At 41.9% G+C, this 26,515-nt stretch overlaps 1 protein-coding gene across 3 annotated transcripts in view; it reads right to left on the bottom strand.

The window, feature by feature from the left end:
- Positions 1 to 5,768: 5,768 nt before the first annotated feature.
- Positions 5,769 to 26,515, bottom strand: part of TET1 (tet methylcytosine dioxygenase 1) — a 71,798-nt gene continuing 51,051 nt past the window's right edge. For all 3 annotated transcript variants that reach the window (XM_066191850.1, XM_066191852.1, XM_066191851.1), the window contains 2 exons: positions 18,043 to 18,382; positions 5,769 to 15,783 (listed from right to left, as the gene is read on the bottom strand). In XM_066191850.1, the coding sequence (XP_066047947.1) occupies positions 14,642 to 15,783; positions 18,043 to 18,382 (1,482 nt within the window). In that variant the 3' untranslated portion in view covers positions 5,769 to 14,641. The remainder of the gene's footprint in view (positions 15,784 to 18,042; positions 18,383 to 26,515) is intronic.

Below are 26,515 nucleotides of genomic sequence, written 5' to 3'. Positions count from 1 at the left end.
AACCACAGTTCTGATCTCCTCAAGCAGAACATTTTGTGTCCTTTCTCCTTTCCAGACACATACTGCTGCCGTTACCTGGCAGATTTTGCCACTGCCGTTTTCAGTGCACTGACGATTCCTTTTGGACTGTTTGGGTCCCTGCGTCGTCTGCTCAGGACAAGCCACGCTGTTGTGATGGAAAACAGCTGTAATGGGAAGCGGCAGTGAAAAAAATATGTGCGCTTCTAGTCTTGTTTCTCAAAATAATTCTAGGCCCCCAAACTGTCTTTCAAGTGCATTGGACAATTTAGTCGAAAATCGATGAGAGGGCAGAAGTCTGAAATGCATGAGATTTCTACAGATTACCTGAAAATAATGAGGCAGGTTAAGAGAAAGATACAAATTAGAAGGCAAAAGGCGTGAGGCAAAATTGTTGCTTCCAGCTTTCTGGGCGACCACAGGAGCCCGGGATCTGCTGGGGATGTTGTGGGTAGAAATGGTAATTTTTAGAGTTTATCATCAAAGAACATCACAAATGTTTTGGCACAATCAGTACGTTTGACAAAGACGACTGGTAAAGCGCCGAGAACTTGGCACCAGCAAATAGTGAGTTCTTTGGGTCTCTGCCCTTTGCTCAGGGAATCCATAAGAGCTGAGTGCTTCACTTCTAGCTCATCCCTGTACGTTACTGACCCTGTAGAGAGAATTCAATACCATAATCAATGCATTGTGGCTGAACACTTGTTGGAGAGTGTCCTTTACACAAAAATTAAGCACCAAACAGTTGTCCCTGTACAGCAGCAACAGAACTACCGTGATATTTTCCTGCATCAGGTAGAATGAAACCAGCTTCAGGTATCTTGGATGTCTGCTGTGAAAGAAGAATGTAGAAGGAATTGTGGAAAAGGTCACACATTAGAAAAACCCCACCTCCCAAACATTTAATTGTATTTGTATTATGCATTTCGGGGACAGAATTGGAAGAGATTTTCTAATGAACACACTTGTGACAATCTGTACCATTGGTAAGACACAGAAATCAGCGTTTCATACCTAACAGAAGCTACTCCACAAGAAGTGAATAAAGATGCTGGATCTGTCCAGCTGAATGCCACTTACAGGGAGATGGTTATTTCACTCAGTTTTGATGATGAAAAACCATTATATTATTTTTTTCCTTATTGTTATCGGAAATACACTGCCATGTGTCCTGTTCAATTTCTGAATTAATTTGCAGATCCAAACGTGTCACTACTGGAACCTGCTTTTTGCAGGTCGCCATGGGGTTGTTTATTTATTCTCTTCAGAAGGCCAGAAGAGATCAGTCAGAGAGAATCAAACACATTTCACCTTTCTAGATGGCCAGGAATGGTAGCAACAGTCCAGATAATGGCTTTTTTTTGATTCTTAAATTATGATAAAGTGCAGCATGTAAGCATCTAAGCAAATTATAATGGATTTTTTGGTGCACAAAAATTTCTCTTGTAGTCTTTTTGACTGTAGCCATATGTACTTCACACTTTGCCAAGCGTGTGACACAGTCGGTACTGAGATTTAATAATAAATATAATAAACTGAACTTTGTTACATACTGCCGTACAAAGTATTTGACAGAAGTGTTCCTGAACTGGTCAGACCACTCAAGAATACAGGAAGGACATAATAGAATTAAACCAACCTGCTCAGGTTTGGCTGCTTGCAAGTATTGTTTGTTTGTTTTAAAATGTCCCAGGGTAAGGACAGAACAGCTTTTGTGGTCTGCTATATTGCTATAAAATTTAAATGTGTTGGGAACAGGCTTCTGACTAAGTTTTAAATGAGTAAAAAAGTCATAGCATGAATAAAGTAATTCTTAATTATTTTGCATGTAATAGACACCAGAAGCACAGGGTAAATTTTTCATCTGGATAAAAGAGAGAAAAAGTGTTTTTCAGTTGGAGCAATTGAGAGTCCCCATCACTGGAAATTCTCCTGACACAGCTGGGCAGGGTGCTAGAAAATCCCACCGAGGCCTTCTTTTCCACAAAAGGTGGGACTGAGTGATGGTTTGAGGTCCCTACCAACCTGGGGTGCTCTATGATCTGTGAACATCACATTGGAAAAAAAAAAAAAGAGATCACCTTGCCCAGGAACCGCAAGAATGGTGGCTTTTCAGAAAGTCCTAAGTTTGGAGGATTCCTTTTTTCTTACCCAGTTTGACTTGTATCCAAGTCCTTCAGGCAGACCCTGTTCTTGTTTTTCTGGGTGTGTTGGCTTTGATTGCGCACAGAAGATTGCTCAGCTCTCTCCTTACAGCCTTGGGGTAGTGCAGCCATATGGAAGCCAGAGTAAAGGTACATCTATAGCCAGGCAGTAAAGAGAAGGAGTGCGAAGAAAAATCCTGACCCCCTTTAAAATCTCAGTTCCGTTGCCTGAGGTGCAGGAGATGGGAAGCTGCAAAGCCATTTCCCTTCCATCACTGCCTGCAGTGCTCAGCCTCTCCCTGATCCGCAGGACAGACAGACAGTTGCTGGGCAGGGCAGCTGAGGGCACACACTCAGAGGTTTAACTCACAGGCTGCCGTGTGCAGGAAGAGCAGGGAGCCTCCTGAGGACTTGGGTGTGCAAGAGGAGCCCGGGTAAGAGTGGGCTCCTGCAGTGGGAGACAGCAGAGGAGCACGACTGAAACTCCCATCGCTGCTCTCTTGGCTCAGGTGCAATAGCAGTTGCCAGTGAAGGGAATGTTTGCCTGTATTCTTTGTCCGTATTCTTCCAGAGCCTCTGGCACTTGACTGGCTTACTGGAGAGCACTCTACACACAACGCCCTTGGGGTTCCTTTCTTTTTTTTACATTTTTGTGAGTACCTCCCCTAGGCAGAGCCACGGCCTGAGGAGGATTGTCATGCAGTGACACACCTGAACCACTTACGGCCTCTTACCCTCATAGAACAAGATCATTTGCCACAGCACAAAGAATCAACAAATGCACCCTTAAAATGTGTAGGAGCCATAATCCAGGTGAGGCCTTACAAGGCTTTCTGCTGTTGGAGAAGTGAGTTGGGGTCTAGCACCATGTTTGCTTCATGAAGCACTGGCCTACTGCTTCACTTCCCTGAAGGGAGCCAGTCAACCTCGTGCAAAAACAGAGTCTATGTGTAGAACAAAGTGGTCACAAGAAACTGAACTGCTGACTTTTTACACCACAAGAAACAAAGGTTTTGCTGTTCTGAGCTGGCAAAAAGGCTACATCATGCCTCTAGCAGAAATTTAGGACCCCTTTAGGATCAAAGAGCATGAAAGGATTACCCAGTCATGTTACAAATGGAGATGTGCACATGCTACAGCAGGATTGCAAGTCGTTTTTGGCCCAGTGTAAAAAGACATGGACATTGTCAAGGATTCAAGCACTAACAATGTAAGGATTTTATATTCGTGGTGTATATGACAAAGGAGTATCCAGAAGTAAACAGACTGGACATGGAATTGGAGGCTCAGCTTGGGAATTGTGCTCTAGCCAATGGTTATTGGAAGAGCCGGGTTTAAATTTCCACATTTTAAATACTTCTTTTCAGTTCATCTAAGATTAAAAACACAGATGGGGATCGCTGGTATTTTATTTTAGACTATCTAGGCCACGTCCTGAACCAAAATGCTAATTGAAGCATTACCTTGCTTGTGTTTAAATAACATTTGAATATGTTGTTGGTTCTGATATACAGAGTGCACAGAAACCCCAATATTTTGATGAACACCCTTTTGAATGTAAAATAATACTCGGTGTTCAACATTAACTATCACCAGCAGTAACCAGCATTAGCATTGTGCAACAGCAAATCCTGGCGTTCTATGATACGCAGCAGTGTAGGAGTACTGCAGAAAACTTAACTGTAGCACCAGCAAAAAAGCTTATTTTGAAACTTAATTAATTGTTAACAACATCATTTTAGTAGGCATTGCAATTTAAGGCTTAAGAATTTAAAAGCAACCAGCTGTGCTACATCAATATTCTATTATTTTGTATAATGTATACCAGAAATCCAGGATATAAAAAAAACACTAAAGCCATCTCTTGGTGGTAAACTTACTTTTGGCTGCAGGGATTCCGGGGCAGGTAAATGTGGTTGAGTTTTGTTGCCATAAGGTGGAGGTGAAGCTGTGTTTTAACACCTCTCTCTGTAACCCAGTCCATAGTCTATGAGGACATACAGCTCTGACTGGGATCACGCTGCCCACTGGGAATGCCAGAGAGACGCAATAGGCAAGTGGCTGGCACTACCTTAAAGGGACCTGGAAAAAGCTTCTCATCGCTGGCTCTTCCTCAGGAATCATGTTCCTGGCTCTGGTCCAAGGCTTGCAGTGCCTTTCAAAATCCAGGTGCTTTCTGAAGACACCTGTGCCAGGGGTTCCTGACTCTGATACTGAACCCTGGAACGTGCAAATGGTGAACAAAGACGTAACAGCACAGTTCAGAGAGGGCCTGGGGCAGCCAGGGGATGTTGGTACAAAACCCCAGCAGTGATTATCCTCTAACGGAGCATCTTACATGGGGGGGTCAAGGCCTCCCTGTTGGGTGATCACATCCATCCCCCAGGAATTAGATGCACTGTATCACACAATGCGGTTTCTTTCCAGAGCATTAGTGAAGCCAGAGGATACCAGCATTCTTCTGCTCTCTAGGAGATTCCAGTTACCTGGAAGATTATTTTTGCTTCTTATTTTGCTGCTGCACGGACTGAAGAAGGAAAAGAGGCAAGCATGAGCAGAGTTGTATTCCTCCTTCAGATCTAAACAACAGGGACTCTGTTTAGCATTGTTGTGCACTACAGTGTCAGTAAAGCAGGCTAGTGCTGATGTCTGTGTTGAAAAACCCCCAGCTATATCCTCTTATTTGCAGCAAATAAAACCTGAAATACTTGCAGTGGCTGGTAATTAAATGCCACAGTAAACGATTCCCATAAGCTCGCTCTGTCAGACAGACAGCAAAGAGAGACGCTGTACAGACGTGCTCCTGAACTGGTTTGTCCTTTTCGGTCAGAAACTGAAGTTCTGATTTTCTGGCTGCTTCTCTTGCTTCTCTGGAGCTGGGCACAGGTCAGTCCAGCCAGAGGCAGAGGCAGACTGAGAACTGGAACTGGATTAATGCCTATCCCTTTCCAGTGCAGAAACCTGCTGACTTTTTGGGTGAAGCCCCTGTAGGTCTTATTGATAATTAACACAAACACTTCTACACATCGTGGTGGTTATTATTGCTAAGAGCAGGAAAGAAAAATTAGACGACTAAGTGCAAAATAGAAGTATAAAATTTATTTAAAACCACCCACAAAGTTCTGTGTAATCAGGAATGATACAATTTGCAATAGTCTTTTTAAAAACTCATGACAAGATTTAAAATATATTTTCAATTACAGTATTCATTTAGCCTTATTCAGTTAGGACAATAAAAAAAAAAAAAAGAAAGTTTACGTTCTAAACAGATGAGACACACAAGAAAAATAGAACAGAACAGACAATTTCCACAACGACAATTTTTACATGTATGTTTCAATACTAGTATCAACATTTCAATGCATCTTGCTACATAAACATGAAATCATGTACAACAACTGCTTGCACCAAAAAACATAGCTTAATTAGATCTTTCAAGTAACATGCAGTCACAACTCACAAGTCTTCAAGTACTGCTGGTAAGGGTTCCCTTGTCTGCAAAGAAGATTTTAAGGTTCAGTTTCTCAGCTAGCATAACTCTGCCCAGCTCCACCAGCCTCAGGGAGCTTTGCTCAGTTATACTAGGAAAGAATCAGGCCCCAAATGTTTTGAGAAAAGAAGTAATTTTTAGACTTTCTCCTGTAAATACTGTGACATAATGAAGTGCTTTTTCTTTCTGATTTTTTTCTCCCTGTACGTAATTTTTTGCTTAAAAAATGGTAGTTTTATGTTCCAGATTTCAATACAGTACATTGGTAGCTGGGAATAAAACCTCAAATTCAAAGTTGAAAAATAAATATCAAATGCATCCCAAGGAAAGAAAGAAAGAAAGATTGAAAAGAAGAAAGAGAGAAGGAAAAAAAACCCCCATGCCTTTTTTATTCTTTTGCTTTGGCATATTGGTAATCTTTTATCTTCCCAGAGCAGGAAGGAATTCATTAGCCATAGCATTTCCGTACAGCATGTCCTGACATATTTATGTTCTTTCTTAATGACAGTAAATTCTGATCAGTACTTGTGACCTGGCGTGATATTGTCACATTATGAAGAGCTGTCTCTTCCAAACTGAGCAAATATTCCTAGAATAATTCACTGGTAAAGACTGAAATGTGTGAATGTTTGCATTGGTTAGAACTGGCTTTCTTTTAGCACTATACTGGGATATCCCATTTGTTCTTGAGTACAATTATTTTTACATTTAGAAGACAAGAGCTTCACAAAGTTCAGCTGCTGCCTTTTGATTGCATGGATTCGACAGGCATTCGCAAAGGTGGTACAAAATCTGTTCTCATTAGGCTCTGCAGTATCACCGCACTGCAAGAATTTAAGAAGGAAAGTCTATTTCCTTATCCTCAAACTTTTTTTGAGCCAGAAGTTTGCATTGCATAACCGCAATGTAGCAGGGCTGTTGTTCACATAAAACTTCCATGGGCAGCAAGGGGAGCTCTGCAGACCTCAGGCACGCAGAGCAATGCCAGGGATTTCCCTGGCAAGTAGCACCACAGTCAGGGAAGGCAGAAGGTGTTGGCTTTAACTTTGTGTCCCCAAACTCACTGTCACACTCACAGTGTGACAACAGCACACAAACACTGCACACTCTGCTTGGTGGGAAAGTCAGGACACCAAGTCAGAAGGGAGTTCAGTAGATTGTCACAACCCCAGTTTATATCATCAAGTAAAAGGGATCCAAGTTATGATAAAGGGTAGCAAGTATTTTAGGAAAAACTGCTGTAAAAATAGCATTTTTGACAATTTTGTGAGATTTCTGGGCTGGCCATTACCTAAAGGTACAAACCTTTTACCACATTGTCTTTGTAGACAGTGCTGGGCAAAGGACAGCCAATATAAGCAAAGATTTAAAACCTGGTAAAACCCAAGCAGGTCTCTTTTCAACCTGTATTTCTAAATGAAGCACAATCTGGATGTTACCGGCCAGTATGTGCACAGGAGGGATACCACGAAATTGATTTCAGATGATTGTACAAATCAGTCACTTGGTAACTGTTTTGATTTATACTGCTGACCTTTTATACTCTGGTCGGTGTGATAGGATTCCCCAAAGGGTGTAAGTTAACGAGCCATGCAGTTAAGGCCCCTTTACCCTTCCAATGCAATGCAAAGGCCAGTAGTACAAATGAGAATCAGGGCCTCCATTCTTACTTTAAGACAACTCCCAAACCCTAGACCCTTTTTCCATTACCATATAATAAAAATACAGATATACATGTAAAATATTGATCAGGTCACAAAACTTTCCACGACAGCATTAAAACGTTCTCTGGCAACAACTGCACTACTGAACATCAAAACTAGCAGTTCCCTTGCTCCGCTGCAAGAGCGCTTCTTCGGAACACAGTTCATCTGCTGCAACTGGTAACTCTGTAGTTGAAGTGCCAAACCTGTCCTCCCTACATGGGCAGTTTTTGAGGAGCACAAAACCTGCGCTCAGTGGCTTTGTGAGGAATGTCTTTAAGGTGTGCAAAGTGTTGAAAAAAAGCACCATTGATCAGTCACACCAAAGCAAGTCACCTGCACTGTATTTAGCACCCCAGTCTTGCACTCACTGCAAGTATGCCGTTGGAAGATTCTGGCATTTGAACAGAAGTGTGTGTGGAAAAATCCCATATATAATGGCCCAGCAGAAGAAGGAGAATACACTGCCTGGAAGAATTAAGGATACAGCATCAGGAAGTATCTTACACCTTTTAAAACTGAAGCTTAGCAGGACATGGTTGAACACCACGAGCAATTGTTGGGATGATGCACTGGGGAACTGGATTGGAAAAAGAATCCTAAAGTCTTTATTCTGAGAAAGACAAAAAACCAGCGATGCCGACACCTCAGCACCCTTTCATAAAAGGCAGTGACCACCTTAATTATTTTCTTCTCAAGCTACTTCATTCTTTTCCACAGGGGAAGAACATCTTTTTTCCAAGCAGTCCTATTTTAGTTCAGGCATTTAACTTACATAATACTTGGGTATCTCACAAAGACTGATCTATGATTTAAAGAAGATGTAAAGAAACACTCCTGCTCTTGCAATCATGCAGCGGCTGCAGCAGCTGTCTGATGTCAGGAATTGAGCAGAGCTGTTAAAAGTGACCCAAAAGGCAGAGGATACAGAGATGCTACCAACATGAAAAAATCCTGTACTCTGAGAAGGAATGACTTTTCCTTCTCAGGGGATTATGGTTTTCTAGTCTTGCAAAGTCTCTTTTGTTTGGCTACTTGCAGATACAAGAACAGATTGTAACAACTACATTAAAAAAATAATCTGAAAATTAAGTGGAAAACTGATTATTTGATTAAAAAAGAAGAGTGATTGTGACATTATGAATTGTCCCCCTCTATTGGACTTTAAAAAAATCCCAACTGTACTATTCTAGGTCTGTATGAGAAAACGTGAAGTAAAAGCCTTAGAACTGTCACATATAGAATATTTGATCAAGGAACCAGACTGGTTTGGGTTGGAAGGGACCTTAAAGCTCACCTCCCCTTCCAACACCCTGTGCCCCCCTTCCACTGCACCAGGTTACTTCAGGCCCCATCGAACCTGGCCTGGGACACTTCCAGGGATGGGGCACATCCACAAGCTCTCCGGGCAGCCTGTTCCAGGTGACTGAAAGAAAGGGATTTTAGGGGGAGTGTGCCAAGAACAGCTTCACAGGGCATTGCTGATTTCCACACACAGCAGGACAGCGTGCAGGGGCACTCCCAGGCAGGCTCACAGCCGTGCTGCTAATGCCGAGTGCTGAAGCAGATCTGCAAAGGGAAAAACTCCTGGAGTAGCTGCAAGCATTGAAAGCGTCCAGCAGCAGGTGACAAAGTGAGCCTGCACTAACTGACCATAGCCAAGCCCAGCTGATGATCCAGAGAGACCATGGAGTGAGAAGGGAGGCTGGAGTATCCAGTGTCACCTGTACAGAGCAGAAAGTGGTAACTACTAATCAACACTAGCCATATTAGGTGTTTTCCAGGGAGACAACACAGCATCACGCAGAACTAAGTCTTCAGAATTTAGACAAGTATGTGACAGTATGAAAAAGTTTTGCCTATTCTCTAAAAGAACCAAAAAAAGTTTTACCAGGGAAGTAATAAACACAGTATATATTCAACCACTCCTTAGAGGAAGTGATCCTGGTGCCTGACCAGGTTCTACTATTAGAAATCCTTGGTCTTTCAGGAAACCTTAAATGAAAAACTCTTTCCTTTATGTAATTATAATTTTGTAGCAACATCCTAATGCAGCATGTAGACAGCTTGTGAAGACTGACTAAACATCAGGTAGGCCCAGAAGAGACTGAAACCACTTCCTGAACTGTTAAGAGTAAGTAGCCACATCCTTTAGACTTTTGACACTGGTCACTCTGTTTTAGATTATAAGTGTGTCACAGACTAAATAAAAAAGTCAGATGGACCAAAAGAAGTGTTAGTATAAAGAAGTACCATGGCAACTACATGTACATAGAAGGTCAACTCAAAAACCAATTGTACCTTCACAACTTTGCCTGTGACTTACTTAGGCTGTGCAGAGAATCATTAAGGTTGGAAAGGACCTTAAAGGCCATCAAGTCCAACCAGCATCCCTTCAGCTTTCCATGTTCTCTGCCTTGATGGTGCCAAAGGGCAGCAGGCTGCCGAGGACAGCAGTGCTTGCCACCTTGTTTGTCTACACATCCCGAGAACGGGGGCCAACTCTCTCCCTCCTTTGGTATTGTTTTTAAACCAGTGCATGCAGGCAGAGACCAAAGGAGAGGTTTCTGCCTGTGGAGGAAGTGTGGAAAGAGGTGAATTGGTACATAATACCCACAATGGAACATCTCACAGGTTAGAGCAGTGCTGGGATACAGACATTGCAGTGCAGTACTGTGGTGTCACAATGATCAGTGGAGAGACAGAGATAGTCCCTCCACACTTCCTCCTGCAAGTCAGATCAAAACCTGATAAAAGCAGGAATTCCCAAATGTGACTGGACTGTGCTTCATCTCTAATTGCTAGAGAGCAGATTGAAGAGCAGATTGTCACAGGTCACAGCTTGGCAGACAGCTTTCACACAAGAAATAAAACACAACTTTATGGTGCAGATGTCACAAAGACCCTAATCTGAATTTCAGTGACCACAATAAGCTTGAAAGAGTTTGACCCACATTGCTCGAATGTAACCGGTGTTAACATACACAAAGCATGGAAGTGGCCATGCAATTGAGTTTTTCACAGATCTGAGCGCACAGCTATTTCCTTCTGATAGCCTAGAAATTACAGGATTTCTGTGGAAAAGAAACAACTATATACATGAATGGATTACGCTTGATAAATGGAGTTAATTTCAACTTCAGAGAAGCCGCACGGGAAGTGAAAGAGCAAGATCGACCTCTGAGCTGGCACAGATGTTGGTCAACTGTTGTCCATATCCATCCAATGAAATATGGAAATTGCAGGAAAACTTGATGAATGAGCACTTTGCAGTCAGCAGGGCTGCAGCAGTGTGAACAGGACCCAAATGTAATTCACCATATTTAGCTAATACTGCAATGACATTAAAAAGGTCTTTAAAACAACCCATACAGTTGTCTGCTAGAAAGGATCTTAAGTATTAGACAAGTTGTCATTTACCCGTGCTTAACATAAAATGTTGCTCAAGATACCACAGTTATTTCCTGTGCTGCATCTAGAGGAGCACTGTCACGGGTAACACAATGACATTCACCAGCAGGTAAGATTCTTAGAAAGTCCTTAAAAAATCTGAATACAACTGTTCCAGGTTACAGAAGCTGCAAGTATTTTTAAGTACTTACAAAGCTTCTTGATCTTGTGACTGAAGTATTTATAGAAATACTTCTTTCTATTTCCTGCAATACACTAGCATGTGAAAAATCAGTAAATTCGCTGTTTAATTGGACACAACTGCAATGACTCCCACAGGGAGTCAAGCAGAACTGGTCCTGCAACAAGCCCTGCTCCTCCCCTCCATAGCAGAGATGGGGTCGTGGTACCGGACCCAGCGGACAAAGGGATGAGACACATTCCTTCTGGGAAGTCAGAGGTGTCCTGTGTTGGATCATGACAGTTTTTCCTGGCATGCTGTAAAAAATGATCCAAAGACAAGCAGTGCCAGCCCACACCCAAATCCGTGTGCCGGTTTTGCAACTAGAACATTGTGTCAGCTGAGGGAAACCAAATAAAACATGCAGAATTTTCAATCCAGCTCCTGGTCTGGCTATACAAGAAGGACTTGGGTTAAAACCTAAGAGCAAATTACAAGCGGCGTGGGCTGCAAAGGAAAGACCTACAGAGTTGAAGATCTGAAGAAATAAACACTGTTATAAAATTATAACTTCACTGAAAGCAATGCAATTTGTGTACAAGACTGATAAATATCCTCAAGTGTTACAAGAAATAGCACAGAGTTGAAAAACCAGTAAATAGTTGCATTTTCTATACTGCAGTACAGCACTGGAAAGGATCAGGTTCTCAAATCACAGCCCACTACATGTCCAGCAGGAAGTGGAAGTGGCCAACCTGCCTGGTAAGACGTGTTGAAAAAGCAGTTTAGGTGAAAGACAGCCAAGGAAAGAGCACCGTGGGTGATATTTTATTGTACAGATGATACATTTCTCTCATGTAAGTAATATTAATGAAGTAGTAACTGTGAGTTTAGCACCTATCAGTTAATAGCGTTAATTATGTTAAGATACACATTTCTTGGTTAGAATTGCCATTTCAAAAAAAAGGTAGAGCTGGGCTACCTGTTGGAAGGGATCCTTTTAGATCCACCTTTCAGTGCCTCACTTCTCAGAGGGAAGCTGCTGGTTTTTCAATAGAACATTTTTATCTGAAGTTTCCAGTAAGTTAAATGTGGGCATTTGTAGGAGAAGATTCAAGTAAGAATGATCCACTTTAATGGTATGAACACTTGAAAAGGTAAAAAGACGGCTCCGTAGCTTACCAATTTTTGTGTAGAAAATTTATCACATGAGAGTGCTGAATTACAGCACTACAGAAACTGAAGCTATCAGGGCTATCAGCGAACGCCATAAATTAATCTCTGCGTGGTGGGACAAATACATGACTGGAACAGCTACAGAATGAACGTACAGTACTACTGACTGTACGGACAGCTGCAATTCCTACTAATCTTCGGCTCACCAAAAATATACAAGTTTTAAAATGGAAATCTAAGGCACACAAAATATCATAATGATTTGATGCATACTGTATATTACATAGTCAATAAGCATAAAACTGCTGGTACAAAACAACGGCATCATATTGGTTCTGTTTCATCACTATTTACAATCCCTTCGTATCCTCTATTTGAACTAATATTAAGCTTTGAACTAAAATTTGCAGCATTCCCGGTTTTTACAGGTTTTACTTAAAATAGGTAAGATACAAAGAACTGGTTCAATTCCTCCATCCTCTGCCATTAATAGCTTTGTTAATTTGAACAGGAATCTGTAGAACTGAACCCAGGATCATTACATAGTGATTGCTACTTCAGACCTGGCTCCTGCAAACACTGCACATGGCTCCAGGAGAAGAGTCTCATGGATCTACAGCTGCACCGAAGGATTTGTAGCACCGAGGTCCTGACTGGCACTATGCGTTACACCATTGATGTAGTTTTCGTACCAAAACTGTAAATAGAGTTCTTGCACTTCAGCTTCTCAAGGAAAAAGCACCTTGTCTTTAAATAAAGCAGATCCAGATAGCTCATATTCCTCTATACAGCACCACTACGGTATAATATTATCAAGTATATTATTAATAGGCTTTCCCACTGGAAAGGTGACTCCATTCTACCTCCAGGTTCCCCAGGCAGGGTGCCAAGGCAGAAGGGGGGGACAGCTTTGTCTGTGGGGCTGATCCTGTAGCGCTTGGACCCCAGGGAGTCCCGGTGTCAGGGCTCCTCCTGCCTCCAGCCAGCTCCCATGGAAGAAGTTGCAGGATGAGGTCAGTCCTTAGCTAACGTTCTCATTTGGTAATTTGTTTAAATAAATAAGTTTAAACAAGAAATACATAGGAGAGGAGAATCAGAAAGAAGAGTGGGATGCTACAGTGTTTAAAAGTAATGGAGTGTCTGCTTTTCCTCTGGTTCAGCAAATGCTTGTTTTGTGAAATGTCACTTTCTCAACAGAAATGAACATAAATTTCAAGGAGGGATAAAACCCATTCCATGTGAAACGCGTAATTTTTTTCAAAAATTTACAGAACGTTTTTGTAAAAAAACTGAACTCAGAAAGTTGGTGAATATTACAGGTAGGTTATTCTTAACAAAAACTTTGCTGCTAAGTATTAGAAATTTGATCATTTTCCAACACCTCCTTTGTGTTTTGCCCAAATGATTATTTTTTTACGAGAATAGAATAAGGCAACTCTAGGGGGTACTTTTCATCCCAAAACAATCCTACCCCTGAGGCATTAGGAACATTTGGTCGCCATGTTAACTTAGAACACTGCAAACAAATAAGAATGCTGCACCTATTGCTCAAAGAAACCGTAACAAATGCTGCCTTTAAAAAAACCAGGTAGTATTTGTAACTCCCAATAGCAACATACGTATTGACCAGACATCTCCTCATTTCATGTTTGTACACTCCCTTGAAAAAGAATAAAAAGGCTCTATAATTCTTAACTGCTTATATGCAACGTAAAATCTTCAATGAAAAAGGGCAAGTTAAAAACAACCACATATGCTATCAGCATACATCCTCCAGCTGTAACATCATGGAACTCTGCACAGCAAGAACAAAATCATTTCTTCTGTAGAGTATGCACAAACCTTAGACAATATGATCCTTATACTATACTATTTCAAGTTAATTTTAAAAATAGAAAGTGCTTTTAAAATATATATTTACAGCTTAGAAACAACTTCCAGCCATCATTACCAATAACTTCATTCTACTGACGAATCTAAAGAACAAAATTAATTGGTTTTCTAGAAGATTTGTCTGTAATTTGGACTATATAGCAATGGTTGGAAGTTGTTAAAGCAATGGCACCATGAAGTAATAATTCAGCTTATTTATTTTTAACTGTTTGATGTGGTTAAGCACCAAGAGCTGTGTAGAGCTATAACTGTATAACTTGATTTAACACCATAAAATGTGAACCTGTTAAAATACCTATAAATGATTTTTGTAGTAAACAGACGATTTAAAGCACCAAAATATAAATTCCTAAAGGTAATAAACTGAATGATTCAATCAAGGTTAATAACCTAAACAAAATCTTTTTTTTGAATGTATTAAAACTATACAATTACTTTTTTTTTTTTTGCTTAAAATGTGCTTGAGCACCACCAAATGTTAAAGTCACAGTTTAAGAAGAAATCCCCCCCCCTTTTTTTTTTTGTTTTTACCTCAGCCTTAAAATGGTTGAGATGAGCAAATAGTAAACGACACGAGACTTGTTCTTTAACAGCACCTTAAAGAAACACCGTGTAACTGCACCAGGAGGGGCACACCACACCGCCCCTACGCCCAATGGTTGTAGGGCCCCGCCACTCGTGTCAGGGCGTACGAGGATACTGTGATCACGTTATCCTTGGTTACTGTTAATGCTCTGCGCGATGGAATTTGGTTGAACTCGTTGTCTTCATAAAAAATATCTCTGTTTTCACTTGGTTGCTTTGCTTTTCTGTTGCTAGAGTTCAGTTCAGGATTCTCCGTCCCTAATCGTTCCGCTTCTTTTTCTTTTTCTCTCGCCCTCTCGGCCATCTTTGCTTCCCACATGGCTAAACCATGTTTTGGCTCATTTAAATTTTTGTGTTGGTAAAAAACTAAAGAAATTCTTGTGGGATGATTGCGGTTGGGTTTTTTAATTGGCGTGGTAGCGTGGAGTTCACGTCTTGCACATTCAATTAAGATAGAACCATGAGAAGGTGCCACAGCAACCCCACCAATGTCATCATCCAAAAAATTGTGCTCGCTGTCTGACCACAATTCCTCAGCCTTTTCTTCAGAATCAGCCGGTTGTCCCAGTGTGCTGTTTTGCTTTTCATCAACACAGTCAAAGTCACAGGCCTGTCCTCGATGGGAGCTGCCCTTTTCCACAGGGCATCCCTGGGAACAGTCAGCTTCCGTTCCCGCAGCATCCTTTGCCGAAGAGCTTAGCGGTGCCGATGAGTCACAAGAGCTGATCGTCTCTGAGGAGGGAGAATTGTCCAACTGAAGCTGACAATTCTGTTTGTCTGGCTGATGTTCAAGTAGAGTGGGCAGGGGCTCTTTGTAGGCCGGGGGGCCCGGAGCAGTGACCTCGGGAAGAATCGGTGGCACGCCATTCACCTTATCCTTCAGCAGAATTCCAGTATAATCTTTGACTGACACATCAAAGCTCTTGCAATTAACATAAGGTGTCACGTGAGGTTGCTTGGTACTGCATTCAAAATACCCGTAGGGAACTGAAAAATCTTGTTGAATGTTAGTCACTGCAGTTAGGCCAGACTTATGTGCGAGAGATGGATAAGGATGTAAACTATCCACTTTAAAGGGGGAGGAAGCCGTGTACTGCTTTAATAAAGAGCAATTTTTAGTAGTATTTGAAGTATGTTTCATGGCATAGAGGTGGTTGGAAGTCTCCATTTTTATTCCAGGTTTTAAAGCATCTGTTTTGTTCCCTAGAAGAAATGCACACCAAAGTGTAAGTACGTCTCAATCAATAAAATACCTCTCTTATATTTTCATACTTGCTTTCTTACATGAAAAATGTACATTGACTACAGATTTTTTGAAATTATTATTTTTAGCTTTCTCGGAATACCTCTATGACTGTACATGTGGCAAAAAAATACATATATATAATAACCTTGCTCAATTAATGCCTTAACCTTTTCCAGTCAGGCTGCTGGTACGTAAAATAGAAAGGTATTTCACAGAGGGAAGAAGAAAATAAACTGATAAAATGAAATAAGCACTGAATCTCAATTCACACAGCCCAGTCCTACAGAAAAACTTCCCAGCAGCTGACTGACTGCTGGCCTTCAGTTTTTACATAATTGATGAAATTCAGTCTGAAATTCAGCCTGTGAACCAGTCAAAATTCTGACCTGCCTTAACCCCATATTCCGATCAAAGCAAAAGGCATGTTTATGGATCTTGTCCATCCCAGCAAAACCAGTTACTGAATTACAATGATTCATGCATTCCAATACTGACTTGGAAATTGCCATTTAAAAAAAAAACTCTGGGAACATGCTCCAGGTAAACCCAGCCTCACAAAATGGATTTGGAGTCATGTGATTTGGCTGTCTTTCATCTTCCCATCTAATTGCCTCATTATTTCAGATCTCTGTGCAGACATCCTTGTTCAGTTTTGTCAGGTCCTTAACCAATTTCCAGCCATGCTGCTGGGCTCGATTGGGGAACAGGCTCCTCACATGACTGATTCTCAGCCCAGAGTCCATGGGAGTAATGGGAAAGAATTCCATTGACTTTGATGGGCTTTGCATCATGCTGGCACCCCACAGAGAGCTCTTGCTTACTCTCACAGACAGCTGTCAGTGTTGCTTCTTTATTTATATATAAACACACAGAACGGTTAATTGTCTTACACAGTATAGAAGCATTATTCTTTCTTCTATTCTGTCTCCTAGTGATTTAGAAATTAGGGATGAATTGAGAACATTCCTCCAACAGGAATGCAAGAAAGCCAAAGTGAGATAATGACAGGCGCAACAGTTAGTATGGAAAACCCGAAAGCTGTAAAGGAGATATGAGGAGGCCACATCAACTCTTTAAAAGCCTGTGAAACTCTTTTTTAAAAGTTCTGTGAAATAAAACACAAAGCATTTAATGCCTGTAACAGCCCCCACCCCAGAGCAAGGCCTTTGCCCTAAAGATTTTAAACACAGCATTTGTTCTCCATCTCCATCACCTCAGGAGAGAGAGGGTATTCTGTGAAGATAAGTTTTAACAACCCTCAGCACTCAATTACATAAGTGTAGAAAATGGATTGTTACTTGTTTTTGAAATGTTATCCCCCCAAACGCAGATATTCTTCGAAACACATTTACCTGTTATTCCTCCCCTAAAATCTGCTACATAGGTCTGGATGTCTCTCATGAAATAAAATTCAGAATTACAGCCGATGGGCTAATTTTTCTCTCTTCTTCCTAACAGGCCGTGCTTTAATTTTATTTATTTTTTCACCTGCAATCAGAGAATTTAAGTCCATGGCTTCTTCCACCACTTCCTTCTTTTCTGCCTGTCATTACTGCCCAGTCCCATCCAACAGTGCTCCCCTGTGAAGGCCCGACCCAAGCTCTGACAGCAGGTACCAGGACGCAGAGCAGCAGTGCCGCGCACAGCTCAGCCCGCGCACAGCTCAGCCCGGGCACAGCCTCCCTGGCACCTGCTGCTGACAGGCTCCGCTGCCCTGCTCCTCGCCAACGTCCTGCAGAGGACAATTTGCACTGTCACTTGATAAAACCTGGGGGATTTTACAAATCTCTTGCTGCACGGCAATGTTCATGCCATTGATAGGAAAGCTATCAAAGCTCAGATTCCGAGAAGGCCATTATCTGCCACAGGAAGTGGAGAACACAGTTCTTGTACTTTAAAGTGAGAGAAATTCGAGTTGCTTATTTAGGTAAACGTTCCAACAATGTTCTTTCAAGATGGTCAAACTGCCATTATTTATTAGAATACAAGAACTTGGGAATACTTCATAGGTGTTCACAGACCACCAACAAACTATTTTTGAGTGATCACCTGGGGCTTTTTCTGCCCCATGAGGCAATACTGGCTACAGTGTTCATTAACCCCTAAAACGCAGAATATACGAGTGGTTTATTTTAAAGGAGCTTTTCCCTCCCATCAGATGTGTAAGAGAACACAGAATTAGAACTGACTTGCACAATTTCATAAGTCTCACTCACCTAAACAATGCAAAGTGTTGCCAAGATTTTCTGAGGCTTCAGTTTTCAGTTTTACTGGTGTTGAATATTTTTTATCTGTTAATGGCTGCTTTTCAGTCGGGGTCCTCCTTGTGTCTGGTTTCTTTTTCTTGGTAGCTCTGAGAGGCTCAGCCAACATTCTCACTTCTCTGGGGAACGCTGTGAGCACCTGTATGGCTCCGGCTTTTATCTTGGCTTCCAGGCCCTCTTCGGTGCCAAACTCATCTGTTTGCGAGATTTTGTAAAGAGGCAACACATGGAGCTGTTCATCGCTTGGAATCACCCCCACTCTGCGGTTATCCTCCTTCGTTAAGGTACAGACCTGGCAGGAGCAGAATCAGTCACAAACAAACCACACACACAGAATGTGAGTTACAGAAAGGCTCAGGCGGTCATCCTAGGCTGCACTGCTCGCTCTATGGGGCTTGCAAATGCAAACATCTGACAAACAATTGCTTGATCTATGATGACGCAGAAGAACTATTGGTGCTTTAAGATCAAGGCATGTGTCTTGGATGGGAAAGTGGAATTTTGTCTCAACTTACAGTATCCACAAATATATGCCAACCGTGGTAAATAATCTCAGCTGTAAATATACCATAAAGTTCCTAAGCATTCCTATTATTTTTTTAAAATACATAAATACATATTTGATGTTCAGATTCATTTTTAAAGATTACAAAATATGAAAAAATATTTTTGCACTAAACAAGAAGTGTCTAGGATCTGGAATTTATTCTATAGATTTGGAATGGATTTTGGTTTTTGTTTTGGCTGGTAAATGAAAAAAAGCCCAACCCAGCACAGTCACTCATACTGCTACATATGTTTTGCAAATCTCAGCTCTCACTCCCTCTCTCAATGCTTTCTTTAAATTAACACCCCACTGTAATTAACTCACAGGACCTAGGAAATGTTCTCTCAGGCCACTGCCCTACTTCCTGTTACTCTGTGTTGTGAGATCCCGGAGCCCAGAGGAGAGTGCTGGTTATATCCAGTTTGATGAGCGCACATTAGACATGTGAATCAATATTCCGACTTATTGCAATTATTTTCTTATTGTCAATATAAATGCTGAACATTTCCAGCGCTCCTTGAGTTGCAGCCGCTACTGACACCAACCCTTCCCCTTGAAAGCAGCGCTGACACTGGCACTATGACCCCTGGCATCCTTCCCAGGGGATGGCAACAGCCCCATGTGCCTGAGCACACCGACAAACATTCACCCTTCTGCAGTTTTGTCACTTCCATTCCCAAGGGACTGCTACATGCCTAGAAAGCCACACATCCGTATCGCAGCTTAGGAAAGCGGCTGTTTCACGGGAGTTACTGACTACACACATAAAGGAACAGGAGCACCATCCAAGGATGAGATGACACTCCCTAAATGGAAGTGTGCCATTCCATCGTTCTGTACACTGAATCTGACGCCTATCATAAACAGTCAATCCAATTTCCCAGAATCTTGTCACCATGCCTAACACTCCGGGGGAGAAGAATGCTATTATTTAGGGGTGAAAGAAAACAAAACTTTTTTTTTATTTTATAGCACAGCTTTTGCATAAATACGTCACACAATTATTTCTAGATAAATAAAATTACAGGTCCACAAACTAAAATATCCTGAACCAAAAAAGTGCTGGCTTGGGCTTTATCAATAGCTCTACGCAAAGTCTGGCAGTTGCAGGGCAGCAAAAGGAGGAAATCTGAGAGGCAGAGACAAGGAAGAGCTTTTCAGGAGGCAGCCGGAAGGGATGGAGAGGGGGCTCTAAGGTAGTTTGCAGCTGCTCTGTAGCGCTCACTGAGGTGCGGCTCTGTGCATACTCACCTCCTCCAGGCAGCCTCTGCATGAGGAGGCAGATTTAGAAAAAACAACAGGTTGTTCTGTGAGCAGTGACTGGCACCTCGCTCCCTTGGGCCGCTCCACCCCGCAGTGCCACAGCCCCAGGCCCGCAGTGATCCTGCCCCAGCCCTGCCGGGCACCAGCCAGCGGAGCCGGGCCTGCCTCCTCCCTGGATCCAGCTCCCCTCACTCACAGCGACACTTCACAACTCACAGGAGGTGAAAACAGTCTCCAAAAACGAGTCAGTTTTTGCCACGTTCAGTGACGTCTGGTTGGAACTGGCCAGCAGAGGCCAAATTATTCAGGAAAGGTGAGAGAGGGTTGGACGTATAGGGAGCACGATTATATAGAAGGGATGTTCCCAGAAAGCCCAGTGCATTCTCCCCTTCTAAATTATAAACAAAAGCAGTACGCAAGTCAGCATGGGGGCACCTGGCTCCCATTTGTTTTCATCAGAAACAGGGCAGTGGTCTTTTAGAATACCAGGTCCAGCCTGTGTCTGGCCCGTTCACTAGTCTGAAAGAGGCCTTGAAGATTCAATCTATAATATTTATTATTTTGCAAATTGAGACCCTCATCCAATTTACAATTAGAAATTTCCCATGCAAAAGCCAACATCCTCTGGGACAAGAAAGATGAAGAACTGTTTTGAGGAACTACACAAAATGAGGGCTGTAGTATATTGACAGCACTGTGGTGAAAGCACCGCCAACTCCAGCACACCCTGTGTGTTAAACAGTGAGTTCAAACACATATTAGGAAATTGATGCATATCCAAAACTGTACCCCAATCTGAAGACCAGTACATCTACACCCTAAATACCACAACACCAATTTTGATACATGTATACTTTCACGGTCAGTGCCCCCTTAATATATTTTAACATAGAAGTGAGGGCGCTATGGCAAACAGATAACTGAAAAGAAAGAAATGGGAACACCAGACATAAATTAAGGCTGTACAGATAAGCTAAAAACTTACAGCTAAAGGTAGTAATTCACCAAAAGAGAAATATCTGCTTTAAAAAATACTCCAATATTCAAATCTGGGCAAAATATTCCATTAGGGAACTTAGAAGCTATTGCTGAGAAGTGAAAAACAATATTTTCCATTGGTACTGACACGGCTGCAAGCTGAGCAAAATGAAACACAAACATGAGAAAACCATCAAGTCTGTTAAAGGCCATTTACAGCATGAAGCTGCATATCCTGCTACTCTGCTTTTTCCAGAACAGGCAGCTAAATCATCCAGGATGCTCAAAGGCCAAAGAAATGTTGGCCAAATGGTTTGTTTAGGTTTCCAATGTGCTTGGTGATCAAACCCATTACCTAGTCTGGGTTTAGTGATGTCATGGTAAAAGTGGCATGTTTATGAAACCTTATTATTCCCTTCTTTTAAATGTAAAATGTACCAAGAAGTCAGTGCAATTCCCTCCAGACATCCGTCCGTAGCCACACAGTTTCCAATGTGTTATTCTGGGTCTCTTTGATCTGCCTGTGTCCTCTTGAACCTCACATGTAGAAATGATGGAGCCTCTTCTCTACTGCATTGTAATAACAAATGTTTTACATTCAAGTTTCAGCAGAGCAGTCAAACAGCCTTTCTAAACCTGAGAGATGGAACCAGGTTTCCTGCCCGGCCCTCCCTGTGCAGCTGGAGACAGAGTGGGTGCTGCTGCAGCCTTGCCCACCACCACATAAAACATCTTTGCCTCTCCTTTGCAGCCAAGACAAACCATGTTGTTCTGTTGGCCTCATCTAACCCGAACAAGTGTGTGTAGGTCAAAACCATAGAAGGGAACCCCAAACATATTTTCTTTTTGCTCACTTCATCCCTGCAGGCTGTGCCATCAGACAGGTGACACAGGTATGGCACAGGAACCTCTGGGAGGTCACAGGTTAGCAGAGTGAACCTCTCATGTTTCTCCATTTGCACAATATAAAAACCTATCAGAAATTCTTCCTTTACAGGCCCAGGGGTTCATCTTTCCTCCTGTCTGTTAAAAGCTGAAGCACCCATTCAAGCACTTGGTAGTGCTGCAGCTCCCAAAGCGAGCAGGGGGTGCAGAACCATGTGTAACCATGGTGTAACCATGGTGTAACCATGCCCAGACATTGTCAGCTACCGCAAAGGCCAGGAGCCCTGTGCCAGCGGTGTGCCAGATGGGCTGTGCCTGCAGAAACACAGCAAGGTACTGCAAAAGCAGAGCCTTTGGGGGTTTTATCTGAACCAGGAGGAGTTTGTTGATGGGCTGGTGATTGTCACTACTTAGTTCTACTGCCAGTAATAAATTACATATTGTAGCTGCCCTCAAAGCATAGATTTATCTTCCTCTCCTTCTTCCCAGTGTCTGCTGCAGACTGTGTGGCACCAGGGATCACACAAAACTGCAGCTGGTCTCTCCTTCCTCAGCCCCAGCAACAAGGGCCCCATGCCTCCTTGGATGAGGAACACCCAAATACAAGCTGCAGAAGCAGGGACAGCCTTTTTGTCCCAGTCACTTTTAAACCCCAAAAAGAACGCTGCCAGTGCCTTAAATGGATTCCCACAGGTATAAAGGATGTGACCCTTCACAGCTAATCCGATAAAGAAATAAAAATACTTACATTTCACAGACTCCATCAATAACTCTAAAGCTTTTATCTGTGTTGCTCATTTAGCTTCATCTCCATAAGGAACATGCACCCTAACACTGCAGCTGTAATATACATCAGTGGCCCTTAGGAGAATATTAAGAGATGACAAAAGAGTCTAAGTAAAAATGAATGGTGTATTTACCGCCTTAAAGGTTCAAGACCTTAAAACTCTTACGTTTTTAAAACTCAAAAAACTCAATTTGTAGCAGAAATTATTTTTGCTTCTTTCAGACAAACGCACTAGTTTACATCTCTGCAGAACTGTCATTCTACTACAGAGCAAGCAGCAAGTCTTTGCTTTTAGCTTTCTATCAAAAGCAGTGTAAATTCAGAGCTTGACTCAAGGAACAATGTTCAGCAACTCAGATCTCCAGTGATAATTACCATGTAATAGTAATTCCCAATTTGTGTAAGTTAACATGCACTATTTGCTCCTGTATCTCCAGAGGGCACTTCCAAGACACTCCCACTGCTAACACAAACTTTATAGGATGATTTACTTTCAGAGTCACGAACAAATAGTGCAGCTGATCAAACACACGTACTGAGAAAAATGCAAGAATGTTTTAAAATGTATTCTTTTAAGTGTACAGTAAACTAATTCCTTATTATTAACCTCATTTAAGTCCTTTGCTGAACTTATGTCTGTGCCAGGTTTAAACAATTTGGATAGACTCTGGTTTTCCTTTACTTTGGGTGCCCCGTGCAGAATTCCTGTCATGCTTGCGGTAAAAGTGATTTACCAATGATGAAGGGAGAAAACAAAAAGGCGTCCCACTAACAGCCAGCAGCATCTGCAGTGATCAACTTACAAGGTATTTACTTTTACCTTTTTAGCTTAGAAGAACTTCAGATTGTCTAAAACAAGATTTTGTGTTTGCATAAGGAGAAAGGGAAGAAATCTTAACAACACTAACAAGGGCCAAGATGACAAGTACACCGTGTACAGATTTTAAAACGTAAGGCATGACAAGTTAAAAAGAAACAAGTGAAAAACAGTAAAGTCATGGATGCTGGAGGTTTTCAGCGCAGTGCAAATTGTTCTCATTCTGTTCATTACCACGTTAGCAGAAAGCAATCTCTGTGAGAGCTGTCACCTCAAATTGTACTTGCACTCAGTGCATTCTACAGACAAAATACATCAACAGTTATGTAAATAACCCCTCCATCATTATGATAAGTGATTTGTAAGAAATCATCATGTATTTTAAGCTAAGTTGGCAGCCATACAGCACCTTCTGGAACTAGACAGGAATGCAGGAGGTGCTGGTATCACGTGAACTAATTTCTTTTTCTGTCCTTACCACTACTTTTCCTATGGTATTACCAGACTCGGGTATAAGCCAACATTAAGAACCCTAATTTTGATTGTCATGAAAATCTGGACTGAAGTAAGCCCTGCACGTCCTGCCACTCACTTTGCACAAACCAGCATTTTTTGCTTTAGGCTTCCAATTCCTATGACTGTAACTGTGCACAGACAGGGAACAGCAGGCAAGCACTGTGTGTCCTGTGACCACAGCCACAGCTCCTCACTGGGGAGGCTGCAGAGAGAGCACGAGATAACTCCCCACTCCACTTTCATAAAGTCCCAATTCAAGTAGGTAAACTTCAGTGTTGACACTTACAGCTGTCTTCTATTTACAAATAGTCCCTTGCTGCAAATATACTAAAATAAAGAGAAATTCTATCTAAACAAAAAGAACGCAGGTACGCAGTATTTATTTGTGAGCGAGGTACCCATGAAAACCAGATTGCGAAGCAGAGTTTTCAGCAGTTATAATCATTTGGTCATGATCTGCAAAACTGACAACTGGCAGAACATGGCAGAAAGTGACAGTGGTATACAGTGACCTTCCACAAGCTGTAATGCTTCTGAGAATTAGACTTGTAAAAACACACCACATACAATCCATAAAGTATCAACACCAGCAAGGATAATGGGAAGATGAAATGACATCAGGTGCTTACAGATAAATACAGTTGTAGAACTATTCCCCAATACATTCCTGAAAAAAGTTTAATTGCCCCTCCAGGTGCTTCTGGCCATAACTTACGATTTTTGGAGGGATCCAGTATGGCAAAATGAGTAGCAGACTCAGCTGCCATTTCATTTTTAATTCAAGAGGTAATGGAGCACTTAAACTATTCTTTTCAGAACATCTAAACTAAATTTCATCAAAAAGCATATTGTGCAGTTTGTCTGACATGGAGGTCTCATTTTCAAGTCTAGAATCTTTAAGGGCATCAAATACCTACGCTTTAGAAGCAATTTTGCAATGCATATTTCCAATAAAGTAAAAAGAAGCAAAAAGAGCAGTCTATTGAGGACTGGCATTCCTGGTGGATTCCCAAGGTTGCTTCCATACTTTAAAGGAACAGACCTTTGCTCACCTTACAAGCACAAAATTAACATTAAACAACTGTACCAGCCACTTCATTGGTGTCACATACAAATGCTCAATGTTAACTATATGTGTAAATCCAACACTTTATTGAATCACAGCCACACAATAATTCAATTTGCATTAAAAATAATATTCTAGAGTAAGCAGAGATTTTAGATAGATTTTTTCCAGGTATACATCCTTTGACAGAAAAGTTACCCTTGTTACCTGTGCTGCTGTACAAGAAGTCACCCCTGCTGTTCAGAGCACGGTGATGCTCCAACTGCTCAAAGAACACTGCCAGTTTTATCTTTTCTGCTTTGAGCTTGTCTTTCTTCAACACCATGGTCCTCATTTCTAGAAGATCACTTAATTGAGTAATTCCTAACCAATTCTCTCACTGGCAATCCATCAAGGTGTTTCATACAACAGCCACACCGATCTGTGGGTTTTCCTTTCACACTGAGATTTAAAGACTGTAACAGTCAGCTGGCTCCACCACGATCCATACTCTCTAACATTAACATGAAGCCTGGAAAGCACCCAGTGCAAGAAAGAGTGAATTTGATGAGCCTGGGGAGGTAAGTTAGTAATGAATTAATTTGCTTCAGCTCTTCCTCCACAGCTGTGTACAGAGGTCTGTACAGCTCCTTGGTGTCTTGGGTTTTGTAACCAAAAAAGGAAAAAAATGTTATTCTATTCCATCTATTGAAACCCGGTTAGGGAGATTTTTTCTTTATCTGTTGTAACTCCAGAAGGAAAGGGGTAACTGCCTTCTCTGATAACAAGCCAGCTGTTAAAACCAGGTGGGGCATTGTTTCTTATCTCTGCTCACCCTCCCATTCCCTCCATGGGCATATCTTCTGTTAGTGGTCCATTAAAGCTCACCAATGACATGGCACATTACATCATCCCATTGTGGGATGCTCCACCCAGGGAGGAGGAGCCAAAACATTTCCACCCCGAAAAAAAGGAGCCACAAGTGTCACCAGGTATCCAGTTTTCCACTGGATTCCTGGAGGAAGACCGGAGCCACCTCACCATTACTGGACCCTTTTTCTACAGGACCATCCCTACTCCAACAGAACCACATCTGCCACTCCAGGAGCGCTTACTTTGGACTGCTTCCAACACCCTGACCAACAGGGCCTCAGGTTGTATTTCTGACTCTGTTGGGGTTTTCTAGGATTTATGGTTTGTTTGTTTGCTTGCTTATTCTTCTGTACTACAACATTTGTATTTTTTATATCCCTACTAAAGAACTGCCATACCTGTTCCCAAGATCTTTGCCTGACAGCCTTTTAATTGTAAATTTGTAACAATTTTGGAAGGGGGGGAAGGGGCTTACATTCCAAGGGAGACTCCAATCTTCCCTGGCAGATACCTGTCTATCTAAACCTAGACACCTGGTTAGACAATTATTTGCCTTTAACATCAGCCCTCTCCCAGGAATAACTTATCTGCCCTCTGGCCAGGCCTCTCCAAAGGACCAGGTGTCTTTAGAGAATGGAGGTATTTTGTAGGAAGGATTACTCCCATCCCCTTTTTGATGTGTTCTGCAATCAGATGAACTCATGTCCTCTGTAG

The sequence above is a fragment of the Chamaea fasciata genome, unplaced genomic scaffold (assembly GCF_029207755.1).
Source record: "Chamaea fasciata isolate MVZ Bird 193981 ecotype frontalis unplaced genomic scaffold, bChaFas1.0.hap1 SCAF_9, whole genome shotgun sequence".
Lineage (NCBI taxonomy): Eukaryota > Metazoa > Chordata > Aves > Passeriformes > Sylviidae > Chamaea > Chamaea fasciata.
Note: the sequence above shows the minus strand (reverse complement) of the source record. Positions and strands in the feature narration are given on the sequence as shown.